Genomic DNA, 13,241 nt, shown 5'->3' with positions numbered 1-13,241 from the left:
ACGTGCGGCGGCCCGGGGCGGCCTGGCTGGCACAGCGCTTCCTTAGCGACCCCTCTCCATCCCCGCCCTTTCATCCCGCCCTCTTCGACCCGCCCCTTCCCAGTCCGGGTTTCAGCGTCAAGAAAAAGCTTCACCCCCTCGCGGGTTCCGGATAAACCGAGTCACACGGGGGTGTGCCGGCCCGGCGCTAGGACCCCGCGGCTGGGCCGAGGGGGGGGGCGTGGTGGGGCGGGTCGGCGGGAGAGGTATTTAAATTGGAGCCCGAGCTGCCCTCTCGCGGGTCCGGTTCCCGTGGGGCGGTGGAGCGGCCGTGCGCCTCCTCGGGCCGTGACCCCGGGGTCTGGCGCGGGGTGGAACGGGGAGGGCAGGTTTGCGCAAAATGTGCCGGGGCTGCCCGGGAGAGGAGCGGCGGCCGCGCTGAGCCAGGTAGGAGCCGCCCAGCGGGCGAGGCTGGCCGGCCCCCTCGGGGAACCGGCGGTCCCGCGCCCCTCTTGAGCACCCGGCGCGGAGATGGGCTGGGACTAGTCCATCGAGACGCGGAACTTCAACAGTCCCCTCTCGCCACCGCCCCCTGCTTTGCGCGTGGAGCCAGGGTTGACTCCAGAAGTCTCCAAGGCTCCTAGCTCAGCGGATCTTTCCCGCGAAGGGCGAGGCCGGCGTTCCCATTTGACAGATGGGAAAACAACTGCAAAAAGGCCAGCACTTGAGCAGGGAACACACAGCTAGTCAAGGGCAGTTCGGGATTTGAATCTGGTCTGCTACTGCCCTCTGACCCTGGCCAGGCGTGAGTCTTCCCATCCCACCGCACCAGATAGCCTGCCCATCTCTAGGGGCGGGGATGGGGGGGGGTGGCACCCACCTCCCTCCAAGGAGCTCCGCAGCCAGCCTTCTTCATGGGTGGTAAGACGTGAGGGACCCCCACCCCCACCCTCAGCTGCCTGAAATTCCGCCATCACAGCCACATTCCTTTGGGTTAAGGTCTAATTCCCCCGTGGGATGCACATGTCTCCAGAACGGGGCTTGCCCTTAGTGATTCACTGCTCGCTGGGAACGTCCACAGCAGCTCTCCCAGGACCCCACTCTGCCAGTGATCCAGGCTGAGAGGAGGGAGAGGAGCACCCTAGAGCCCAGCACTGTGAGCCTGTCTGGGGTTGGGGGTTGGTCGGAGGGGGTTAGAGAGGGAGATCTTGGCCTGGTGTTGTGGAAACATTTGCTTTGGAGGCAGACAGGCTGGATTCTGATCCTGATTCTGCCATTTCCTGCCTGTGTGACTTTGAGTAAGTCACCTCTCTGAGCCTCATTTCCCTCATGGACAAACTCTATAGGGGGCAGGCAGCTCAGCACCTGCTGGAGAAAACACAGCATTTGGGTCATACAGACCTGGGGCTAAATCCCAAAACACTTATGAGCTGGGTAACTATGGGGTAAGTCACTTCACCTTTCTGAGCCTCAGTGTTCTCATCTGTACAATGGAAATTATAGTAACTGCTTCACTGGCTTGTTGTGAGAATTAAATGAAATGATATAGGTCAAGTGCTTAGAAGAGTATCTAACATCCTTAAACACTAGGGATGGGCTTATTATGGTAGTAGGTGTTGCCCTCCGCCCCATTTCTCTGTCTCTGTCTCTCTCTCTCTCTCTCCACATTGTGCGCGCGCAGGCACGCACACACACGGATATTCTTTGGCACTTCTCCCCCCAGTCAGTGTCCTAAGATGTCTCCTGCGTCCTCTTGCCTAGGCCACTTGTCTGCTGGCCTGGGGCCTCCCTCTTCAGCACTCCTTACCTCGCCTGGGCTGCTCAGCCCTGTGGGTTTGTCCCAGCTGGGAAAGACAATATGTGTCTAGGGTGCCTTCACAGCCATTCTCAGCTTGGTCATCACAACCATTGGGGTCAAACAGTGGCAGAACAGGAACCAGGCTGCTTGCCCTACAGATGGGACACTGAGACCCTGAAAGCTTAAGGGACTTGCCCCAGGGAGCAGGGCTGGTGGGCAGTAGAGTCTGGATGGGAGCCTGGGTTTCAATTATCCCAATCCTCCCTCTTGAGAGCGAGTAACCCTCAAATTCTCCACACTGTGTCTAGGGCACTGCTCAAGGGTGTCCACTGCCGAGGGGCCCCTTTCTGTTAGATGGCAGGGTGGAGTTCCACGTGCTGCAGGGAGGGGCCCTCCTGGAGGCTCAGATGCTCACCTCAGGGATAGAGTGGAATTTGGCAGGCAGGGGAGGGGGAAACGAGTGCCCCTTTGGGCAGCAGTGCCCTCAGGTTCAGAACTAATCCAGGTCCTTCCTTGTCCTCACCTCGCACTCACCGCTCAGCCCTGTGCCGTGGACTGCTACCACTCACTTTGCTGTTTGTTCAGTAGACTTTTAGTGAGCACTGCTTAATAGACCCCTGTTCTCATAGAATAAGAAATAAATGATCGGGAAATGATCAATGAGAGGAAAACAATAAAACACGTGCAGATCTGGGCAAGAGCATTCCAGGTGGAGGGAGCAGCAAGGGCAAAGGCCCTGAGGCAAGAATGCACTTGCTGTGTTTGAGGGATGGTGAGAAAGCTAGAATTTGGTGAGGGAAGAGCACATGGTGGATGGAGTCAGAGAGGAGATTGTATAAGCTTCGATTTTATGGGAGGTTTTCAAGCAGTGAGATTCATGATCTTATACATGATTTAAAGACATCACTCATGCTGCCATGCTTAGGACGGACTAAAAGAGTTCAGGTTGTTGCTGGGGTCGAGGCCCAGGGTCGTGGTGGTGCCTGTCTGTGGCAGTGATGGAGGAGGGAGGTAGGCAGATCCAGAGTCTGTGTTTTAGGGAAAGCAGACAGAACCCACTGATTGGGGGAAGGAGTGTGGCAGGGAGGTGAAGGGAGAGTCCAGGAGAAAAACTGCTCTCACCAGCGTCACCATGTCACCGAGGTGCCTCATGTCAATTCTCAGCGCCTTCCCCAGCCTGCACAGTGTAAGATGGTTCCCAGAGGAGAGTGAGGCCCCTCTGCCCTGGGGGCACTTCCCATGGTGGTTGGGGGGCGGTGGTAAAGGGGAGGGAACCACGGAGTGATGAAGTGCTCGGTGCCAATATATAGCCCAGACTTGGGAAACCAGAGAAGGCTTCTTGGAGGAGGTGACATCTACGCTGAGACCCAAAGGATGAGGAGGTATTCAGCACAAGAGAGGGGAGGAAGTGAAGGTTTGGGGCAGTGAAGAGATGCTCAGAGAACTGAAGGAAATATGAGGCTTCCAGAACACAGAGTGGGAGAAAGGACAGTGAGAAATGAAGCTGGAGAGAAGAGCTGGCTGGGCAGGGAGCACTCCCCAAGGGCCTCGAAGGCCCCGCTGAGGGGTTTCCACTCAATTCTGAGTACACTAGCATTCAAAAGGGTGGTGATGTTCTGCTTTTTAAACAGCAGAACAAAATTTCCTGTGAAAACCCAACCTGTAATGCAGGTGAGAGGAGGACATCTGTGGGGCAGGGGATCCATGGCCCCGGTGGAACCCAGGGAACAGGGCTTAAAAGACACGGCTCAGGCCTTTGCCTGTTTGAACAAGAAAGGACCTCAGAGCACCCACCTTCATTTAAAATTCATAGCAAGGATGCTTATGGGTTCTAACAGTAAAGACTCAGCCATAAAGGTTCTATAAATGCCTCTTCCAAAACATCCCTCAGAGTCACAATTCAGCACTTATTTATTGAGCACCTGCAGGAGACCTTATAGTGTAGAGGTTAAGGGCACAGACCCTGGAGCCCGACTTCCTGGGCCTGCCACTTGTTAGCTGTGTGACCTTGGGCATGTTGCTTAATTTCTCTGAGCGTCAGTTTTCCTGTATGCACAGTAGGAATGGTGATCATGGAACCAAGTCATTGAATTATTGGAAAGATTAAATGAGTTCATACATGTAAAGTGTCAAGAAGAGTACCTGGTGCATAATGAGGGCTCTGTAAGTGGCACTTTCATAGAATATGTCTCATTTGATCTTTAACAAAACTTTAAGGTTGGCATTAGCCTCAGAAGAGGAAACTGAGGCTCAGAGAGGTGAAGTGATTTGTACAAAGTCACACAGGAGGTAAGTGGAGGAGACAGAGGGAGCAGTCTGGTGTGGGTGACTGGGTCCAGTGCTCTTGGAGGGCATTATGTGTCTCTCCTTGTTAATGTTTTGTATGTATTATGGTCTCTTCTGTGCCTTTATTTGTGTCCCCAGTTCCCAGGACAGAGCCAGACAAGAGGAGGCATTCAGTAAAGGTGTGAGTGAATGAATGAATGAATGAATGAAATTGATGGATTGAGCTGTGTATTCCTAGCACTTGGCCCAGGTTCTCAGTGAATGAGCCCCTAGCAGCATTGGGATGTGACCCTCCTGAGGGCTTTGTGGTCCCCCTCAACCTCAGCCCCGCTGCTCATAGAGAGAAGGGCTGGCCCAGCATGCCTGGGTGTCCCACTGTGTGGGCGGTGGCTTCAGTGAAAGTTAAGGGCCTGGCAGCCTGTTCCTGGGGAAGTCCACGGGCCCGCAGTGCTGGGGGCAGGGCAGGCCTCCTGGCGGGGCTTCCTGTCAAGGCTCCAGACCCAGCCTTCAAACAATGGCAGGGACTCGAGAACCAGAAAATCAAAAGAGAAAGGGCAAAATAAAGGTCTGCGGGTGGGGGGATTGAGGAATTCCGTTTGGGGCTTGAAGAGCTAGGATGGGGGGACCTGCTTGTGGCCTGGGTGGAACTGGAGTGAGGCCCAGCTCCCCACCTCACCCCACCCCAGCCCTGAGCTTGGCCAGGGCAGCTCTTAGGGTCCCTCTACCTCCTGCTCACCTCCTCCAGGCTGTCTTCCAGGTAGGGTCTTTTGAAACCCAAATCTGACCATGTCACCCACTGCTTAAAAACTCTTGTCCAGGGTAATGGCCTAGCTCCTTGGCCTGGCACTGAAAGCCCTTTGTGATGGGCTGCAGCCCTTTTTCCCATCCCCTTCACAAGGTGCCCCATTCACAGCACCTTTGGTCCAGCTACAGCTGCAGTCTGAGGTTCCCTGAGGGCAGGTGCAGACAGGAAGGAGCGGTGGGAAGGAGCCTGTGGTCTTACAGCCTTCCCCTTTCCTCCTGCCCTGTGCAGAGCCATGAGCCACCGGATCCTGCTGCTTCTGGCCGTGCTGACCCTGGGCCTGGCTACCTCCCAACACCGAGACAAGGTGCCCTGTAAGAAGGTAAGAAGCTCTGCCTAGGCAGGGAGAACTCCCTGTCTCCCCCTACCCCCTGCCCGGGGGTGTTCTACTGCCCCAGCGCCAGAAGCCAGAGGCTAGGGGGGTCAGAAAAGGAAGGGGAATGCATGTAATACCTTTAAACCTTGCATTTAATGAGCACCTACTAGAATGTTTAAATGCCTTGTTTACTGTTAATCCTGCTGGGTAAGTACCATTATTCCAATTTTATAGAGTTGGAAACCGAGGCTTGGAGAAGTTCGGTAACTTGTCCAAAAGGTCATTCAACTAGGGCCAATATTGGACTCTGTCCCTTCAAGCTGCCCCCAAAGGGCAGTGGGTCCAGCTGGCTGATGAGGAATAGGTATATGTGTGGGGAATTTGGAGTGGGCATCTGGGAAAGGCTCTTCTGTACTAGGTCCCTTCGGGGGACAAATCCCCTTTCCTAACTGGGCTCCTTAACTCGAGCCCATCTGCCACGTCTCTGCTGTGATGCCTCTGACTTATTAGTGCCGGGGTCAAATGCTGCCTTCTCTAGGAAGCTTCCCCTGACCCCTTCCAGGCCGACCTGGTTCTGTTTGATCCCTTTTGGGGCCCCCACAGCCCTAAGCTTCCTTCCATCTTAATATGGAGTGCATGGGGTAGTTAGTGAATGGTCCACACCTGTCTCAGCTACCAGACCAAGAGCTTCTCAAGGGCAGCGACCAGGTTTGATTCACTTTGTTCCATTTTTCTGCCAGGAGTCAGGGAGACTAGCCCTGAGGTTACTGTGACCCTGTGGGGTACAGAGAAAAGGAACGCTCTAGGTCCACTCGTAAGGCTGGGCAATCATTGAAGTCAAGACCAGAGTTTGGGCTGGGGAAGGGACAGGCCCTCCAGTGGCCCCACCTGGACCTGGGACTGGAAGCTTACGACACAAGATGGGCAGCTGCTTTCGGAGGCTGGAGGAGCTGGCAGCCAGGGCCCTGCAACCCTTCCCTGGGGTTTGCAGTGTCCCACTGTTGCCACCTCACTACTTACTCCTTGGAGCCCTTCTGGGATTCCCAGCACCCAGAATAACAGGCAGAGAAGGCCTCAGATGTCACCATATGCAGCCCCACATCCACCTGGGGCAATAGACTCAGAGAGATAAAGGGTCTGGGCCACCCAACAGGCAGAGGGGAACTGGGTGGGCTTTGGATTTGGGGCAAATGAGGTAACAGGCAGGAAAGCAGTTTCTGAACTCCCATGGAAGCAGTTTTGATGCTTTTCAAAATAGTAAAAACAAATTGCCACATGCCGAGGGCTAATAAGGGGCCTGCTCCACGCTAAGGGCTTTCTCTCATTTTATGAGAGAAAACTCTTCTTTTCAGCTGAGGAAACCAAGGCTGAGAGGAGAGATGTGACCCGCAAGGTCATACTGATAGGAGGTAACAGAGACAAGATTCGAACCCATCTCTCCCGAGCTCATGCTGTCCACTGCCGGGTAACTCTCCCTACCCTGCTTCCCTTCTATGTGCAGGTGGTAAAATGGTGATGAGTGACACCCTCTTCCCTCTAAAAAAAAAAAAAAAAAAAGCTGGACAGTGGAGTCCTGGCATACCAGAGAGTGGATAGGGGGTCATCGGGGAAGCTCTGAACTTGATTAAGGGCTGATGCCCACAAGACCCCTCCCCAAATAAGTCACTCAGCTTGGAGCTCAGGGAGCGGTGGGTACCCGACAAGTGGGGTTCTGAGAGCTGCCCACGCCTTCAAGCTCCTTCCTAGACTGGACTGGACAGCTGGGTAGCCCTGCCTTGTAGCAGCCCCTCTGGGCAGCCCTGCCTTGTAGCAGCCCCTCTGGGCCTCTGTGACAGGGGTCCTGGGCACTGGGCAGAAAGCAGGATTAGGTGCTGGACTTGGCCAGCTTTGTGTCCCGGCTCAACTCTCAGGAGCTGGTGCCCCAGGGAGCCTTTGAGCATTGCCTCTGGGGTGAAACGGGGTGTGGACTTGCAGGTGGGTTAAGCCCCATCCCCCAACACACACTGTGTTCGTGTTCATTTTGCTGTTTCTTCTTTAATCAGGATGGTTTGGGGAGCTGAGGATACGGATAGGGAGGCCATGCCCAGTGGCCCCAGCTGGCAGAGACGGTTGTGAGGGAGGAAGGGGCAAGGAGCCAAGCAGGTCTGGCAGGGTGGCCGGGGTAGGATTCCAGTTTGCATGGGTGCCCAACTGCAGGGGTGTCCTCGGGCCTCTGAGTAGGGCAGTACTGTGGAGTTGGAAGCCACATGGAGCTGGAAGAGTCGCACTGCCTGATGGAGGGCAGTCCGTTCTTCCCCCACCCCCCTTTCACCTTGAAGCTCTTGGGAGGAAGCTGAGAGCTGGGCCAGGCCGGGAACACCCAGGCTGGTGCTCCTGCCCTATCGGCTCAGCCACTGACTCGCTGTGACCTCGTGCAGGTCATGCCATCTTTAGGCTCAGTCTCCCCATCTGGGAAGTGGGTGGGCTGGACCCCTTTTGCTCTAATGGTCTTTGACTCTAGTCTGAATATATGCATCATCTCTTTTCTTTTCCTTTCAGAAAGGTGATTCAGTCAGTCCCTCAGACTTTTACTAAGCTGTTGATGTCTGTGACTCTTTCATTCACTGAAAAATGTACTGAGCACTTTCTATGGCCCAGGTCCACAATAGTCACTCAATCAAACCCTGTTTGCCCTGAACTTACTATCTAGCAGGTCTGCACACAAACAGTCACAATTCAGGGGGCCAAAGCTATGAGAGAGGAAGCACAGGGGCTGTGAGAGCCCAGAGGAGGCCCCGACCTGCCCGGCAGTCAGGGAAGGCTTCCAGGTGGAGGAGACCTTGGAGCTCAGCACACAGAGTTCACCATGCTGATCTGGTTGGGAAGAACATAACCAGCACAGGGAACAGCAAGGAGGAGGCCCAGAGGTGGGTGTGGGAGGGCACAGTGGGCAGTGGTCAGGTGTGGGCTGGGCTGGAGTGGGTTGGGAGGAAAGGGGACAGGTCAGCAGCGGCCACAGACAGCCTTGAACTCTCTGCTGAGGGTGCTGGACTTTGCCCAGAAGGGGTTTAAGCCGAGGGCAGCACGGTCAGAGTGGAATTTTTGAGCAGTTGCCACGCATTTGGCTAGTGGAAAAGGGTCAGTGGAGACAGAGAGGCCAGGGCGGAGTGGGCCTGAGCTTGGTGGTTATGGAAGCCAGAGCCTTCGCTGGGAAAGGCTGGGGTTCCTGGTGTGTGGGAAAAGACAGAGGGAGATTGCATTTCCATGGAAAGAATTCTGGCCCCTGAAGGCACGTGTGATGGAGGGGCAAAAGTGTGGGGTCTTTGGTTGTTAAGAGACTGGGGTTCAAAAGCCAGCTCTGTTCCTCACCAGCTGGATGATTCTGGGGACTCCCTTCCCCTCTCTAACCTTGGGTTTCTTAAAGAGGGGTGATCAGATTTGATGGGCAGGCTATTGTGAAGATCCAGTGAGACCAGGGGTCTGAAAATGCTAAATAAAATATAAAACGCTGAATGGGTGCTGGGGAAAGATGAGTTACATTCTGGATAAGAAACCAGAGTGGTAATGTGACACAGCAAAATCAGTCTTGTCATCAAAGGATGTGTGTTGAGACTCTGGTCATCTTTTCCTGCCCCCTGCACCATTTTCAGGGGCCCATCTGGACTGGACCATGCAAAGTGAAGCCACTGATGGGGGTGAGGGCAGCAGTAGAACGGGGTCATCTGGTGAGTGTCAGCAAGGAAGACAGGCTCTGGGGCCTGAGCTCTGCCCCGTGGAGTGAGGGCTTGAATGAAATCTGAGGGTGAGAGACCAAAATTAACACCGATGACAGGAGTGCAAATAGCATTTTCCCCTTTTGGAAACATTTCTCCCAAAGTGGTTTCTAGTAGAACATCAGCTGGGTAAATTTAACTCTCTGGGTCCATGGAAGGAAACTGGGATGTGGAACCAGGAGGCCTGGGTCCCAGCTGGCCCTGCTCCTCACTGGCTCTGGGGCACTCTAGGCGATACATGGCTTAGTGTCCTCTAAAATGGGATAATGATCAGTATAGAGTATTTTGTTAGTGCATTTGTCCTTCTATCATCTCTCTCTCTGTCTACCAATCAAAGCTTCCTTGAGTCCCTCCCTGATGCCAGCACCACCGTACGGGGTACCAGAGACAGGGACAGGGAGCGGAGTAGGGGTCATGAAGACATGGGGTGATTAGGCTGCGGGGGAGGACGTCGAGCACGCTGGGAGGACAGAGGAGAGGCCTGGCCAGGCCTGGTGGTGGCTCCAGTCATACGTCCTAGAGGTGCGTGTCTGGTTGCCCCTCCTACAGCACCCACTAATGCCCGCTGCTCTCCCTGCCCTCCCCCTCCCCAGGTGGACAAGGAAGTCTTGTGCCGGGGCCTTGGCCTACTCCAGGTCCCCTCGGTGCTCCCACGGGACATCGAGGTCCTCGACCTGTCTGGGAACCAGCTGCGGAGCATCCTGGCCTCGCCCCTGGGCTTCTACACAGCGCTTCTTCACCTGGACCTGAGCGCCAACGAGATTAGCTTCCTCCAGCCAGGGGTCTTCCAGGCCCTGCCCCACCTGGAGCACCTCAACCTGGCCCACAACCGCCTGGCAGTGGGCACGGCGCTGAGCACTGGGGGTCTGGGTCCCCTGTCACACCTGACGTCCCTGGACCTGTCTGGCAACAGCCTGTACAGTGGCCTGGCGGAGCGGCTGCTGGCGGAGGCGCCCGCCCTGCGTAGCCTCTCGCTGGCGGAGAACAGCCTGACGCGCCTGGGCCGCCACACCTTCTGGGGCACGCCCGCGCTCGAGCGGCTGGACCTTCACAGCAACGTGCTGATGGACATCGAGGACGGAGCCTTCGAGGCCCTGCCCCACCTGGCACACCTCAACCTCTCCAGGAACTCCCTCACCTGCATCTCCGACTTCAGCCTCCAGCAGCTGCGGGTCCTAGACCTGAGCTGCAACAGTATCGAGGCCTTTCAGACGGCCCCGGAGCCCCGGGCCCAGTATCAGCTCGCCTGGCTCGACCTGCGGGAGAACAAACTGCTCCACTTCCCCGACCTGGCCGCACTTCCGAGACTCGTTTACCTGAACGTGTCTAACAACCTCATCCGCCTCCCTGCGGGGCCGCCCCAGGGTGGCGAGGGCCTTCACGCGCCTTCCGAGGGCTGGTCCGCCTTGCCCTTCTCTAACCCCGGCCGCAACGCCAGCACCCAGCCCCTCTCTCAGCTCTTGAATCTGGATCTGAGCTACAATGAGATTGAGCTCGTCCCCGAGGGCTTTCTTGAGCACCTGACTGCCCTGCGCTTCCTGAACCTCAGCCGGAACTGCTTGAGGGCCTTTGAGGCCCGGCGCGTGGGCTCCCTGCCCTGCCTCACACTCCTGGACATGAGCCACAATGCGCTGGAGACGCTGGAGCTGGGTGCCAGGGCCCTGGGGTCTCTGCAGACGCTGCTCCTACAGGACAACGCCCTGCGGGACCTGCCCCCGTACACCTTCGCCGGCCTGGCCAGCCTGCAGAGGCTCAACCTGCAGGGAAACCGGGTCAGCCCCTGCGGGGGCCCAGGTGAGCCTGGACCTGCGGGCTGTGTGGCCTTCTCTGGCGTCTCCTCCCTCCGTGTCCTGAACCTGGCGGACAATGAGATGGAGACGCTCCGGGCAGGTGCCTTCCTCCACACTCCGCTGACCGAGCTGGACCTCTCCGCCAACCCTGGGCTGGATGTGGCCACAGGGGCCTTGGCGGGCCTGGAGGGCTCCCTGGAGGTCCTGGCCTTGCAGGGCAACGGGCTGGCCATCCTGCAGGTGGACCTGCCCTGCTTCAGCTGCCTCAAGCGGCTCAATCTGGCAGAGAACCGCCTGAGCCGCCTGCCTGCCTGGACGCAGGCTGTGTCCTTGGAGGTGCTGGACCTAAGGAACAACAGCTTCAGCCTCCTGCCGGGTAGTGCCATGGGCGGCCTGGAGACCAGCCTGCGGCGCCTCTACCTGCAGGGGAACCCCCTCAGCTGCTGCGGCAACGGCTGGCTGGCGGCCCAGCTGCACCAGGGCCGTGTGGACGTGGACGCCACCCAGGACCTGATCTGCCGCTTCGGCTCCCAGGAGGAGGTGTCCCTGAGTCACGTGCGCCCTGAGGACTGTGAGAAGGGGGGGCTCAAGAACGTCAACCTCATCATCATCCTCACCTTCGCCCTGGTGTGTGCCATCCTTCTCACCACGCTGGCCACCTGCTGCTGTGTCCGCCGGCAGAAGTTCAACCAACAGTACAAAGCCTAGAGAGGCTGGGGGCTACAGACCAGCTCTGTCGGGGGACCCTGCCAGGTCAGTGGGGGAGCCAGAGGCATGAAGAAGGGTGGGGACTGACCCAAGGTTATCCAGTGAGCCAGGATCCAAGAAGCCTGGTCTCTCAGTCCCAGCCCAAGGCTCCTTTCCCTGTATCCTGCTGCATCAGTAGGTGACCCACTTCACAGGGCACACATGTGGTCCAGCTGTGGAAGCTGGAAGATGGGCAGCTGCAGGAGTGACAGAGTGTAAGGTTGACCCATCGGATCAACACATCTTCACCCGGCGTCTGTTTTGTGCCACACCCTGCCCTGGGCACTGGGGACGCCAGGGAATGAGACACATGCCTGCCCTCAGCCTCGCCCAGTCTGCGTGGGGAGGTGGTTGCAGTGACCACACAGAGTGTGGAAGCCAGGGCTCCAAAGCTCTGCAGCCCCAGCTGGCTGAGTGTGGATAGTTCTGACCCTGCTGGGCCAGGGTAAGAGAGAGGCAATGCCGACCAAGAGGATTTGTCTGAGAGGTGTCCAAGCAGACTGTTTGTCACATCTTCTGATAATGACTTTCAGCTTCTCTGGAACATAAAAGGCTCGTGACCGGAAGAGAGCTGGAGCCACTTGAGTAAGGCTTGGATCCAGTGCTATCAGGCGGGCTGCGGCAGCTCCAGCAGGGCCTGGTTAAGAGGCGGTCTCCCTGGGCTCCAGCCCAGCACTGGACCATTCCATTTCCTGCTCCGGGCAGGCTCTTTCCCTACCTGGCGCTCTCGTGTTGCACACACCAGCCAAGATACTGCCCGAGCCCCCCCTACTCCCTGCCCAGGCCCCCTGCTCCATCCCAGTCCCACCCTGGCTGGTGAGCCAGGAGTAAGAACCTTAGGTATCTGGTTCTCTTTTGCACCACACTTGGCAGTGGTGACAAACCCAAGCCTGCATCTGCCTCTTTATGACAACCCTCTGAGGTTGGTCTTTTATCCCATTTTACAAGAGGCTCCAGAAGTCTTCCTCCAGGCACCTCCAGCTAAGAAATGCCAGAACTGAGCTCCAGACTCACATCCTCCTGAGTCCAGAGCCTGAGCTTGGCCACTGCAGGGGCTGCGGGCTGTTAGGTGGACAGGAACTGGCCCCTCATGGCCGGAACAAGGCCGGGGAGCATGCTGTGCCGTGCACACCCACCCGCTCCTCTCCCTCCTCTCTCCCAGGCGGGCAGGGCGAAGATGCGCAGCCACAGGCCCTCTCCTCCTTCTGTGCCTCATTTTCCCTGTTCCCTCATTTGCAGACTAGGCGGGCCCCCCTTTTCCTCTTCCTGCTCTTGCGTGCCCTCCCTCCCTCTCCCTCCTTTGAACGTAGCCTGGACTTTGAAACCAGTGAGTCCAACCTCCCTGTTGCACAGGTAGGGAGGCTAAGACTGAGGAAGAGAATGGGACTCGCTCAGAGCTGCACAGGTCAGTGGCAGAGCCTGTGAGACAAGGTGGAGTCAGACCTCATGGTGGGGTGGGGGTGGGGTGGGGGTGGGGGTGGGGGTGGTTGGGCCTGAATGGCTTCCTTCTCTCCCAGCTGTCACATCACAAGACGGTGCTGGCTCCAAACTCTCTTACTAGCAGCGACGTATTTTGTCCGATAGAAAAATCCCAGCCGGATATAACCCCCTATTTCTCACACCCATGAAATCGTGGGCCATCTGGCAAGAAAGGAAGCCCTGGGATTAACCCCAGGACCCTGTGTCATTGTCTTCACCCTCTTATCTGTGCTTGGCCCGCACTCAGGCTCACGATGGTGCTCGGTAAAGTGTGAGCTCATGAAAATGCCCC

The 13,241-nt window shown here is 57.0% G+C and overlaps 1 protein-coding gene across 6 annotated transcripts; it reads left to right on the top strand.

The window, feature by feature from the left end:
* Positions 1-266: 266 nt before the first annotated feature.
* On the top strand, positions 267-12,945 carry LRRC32 (leucine rich repeat containing 32). Of its 6 annotated transcripts, XM_081239724.1 has the most exons (4): positions 1,003-1,135; positions 4,202-4,242; positions 5,097-5,187; positions 9,527-12,945. In XM_081239724.1, exons 3-4 carry the CDS (start codon positions 5,101-5,103, stop codon positions 11,429-11,431), a joined length of 1,992 nt encoding a protein of 663 aa, XP_081095850.1. In that variant the 5' UTR covers positions 1,003-1,135; positions 4,202-4,242; positions 5,097-5,100; the 3' UTR covers positions 11,432-12,945. The 6 variants fall into 6 exon arrangements, with proteins under 6 accessions (XP_081095848.1, XP_081095850.1, XP_081095849.1 ...); XM_081239722.1 differs by lacking the exons at positions 1,003-1,135; positions 4,202-4,242 and adding an exon at positions 267-426; XM_081239723.1 differs by lacking the exon at positions 4,202-4,242.
* Positions 12,946-13,241: the final 296 nt, after the last annotated feature.

This window comes from Mesoplodon bidens (genome assembly GCF_964165515.1).
Source record: "Mesoplodon bidens genome assembly, chromosome: 7".
Taxonomy (NCBI): domain Eukaryota; kingdom Metazoa; phylum Chordata; class Mammalia; order Artiodactyla; family Ziphiidae; genus Mesoplodon; species Mesoplodon bidens.
This window is presented reverse-complemented; position numbering and strand designations above follow the sequence as displayed.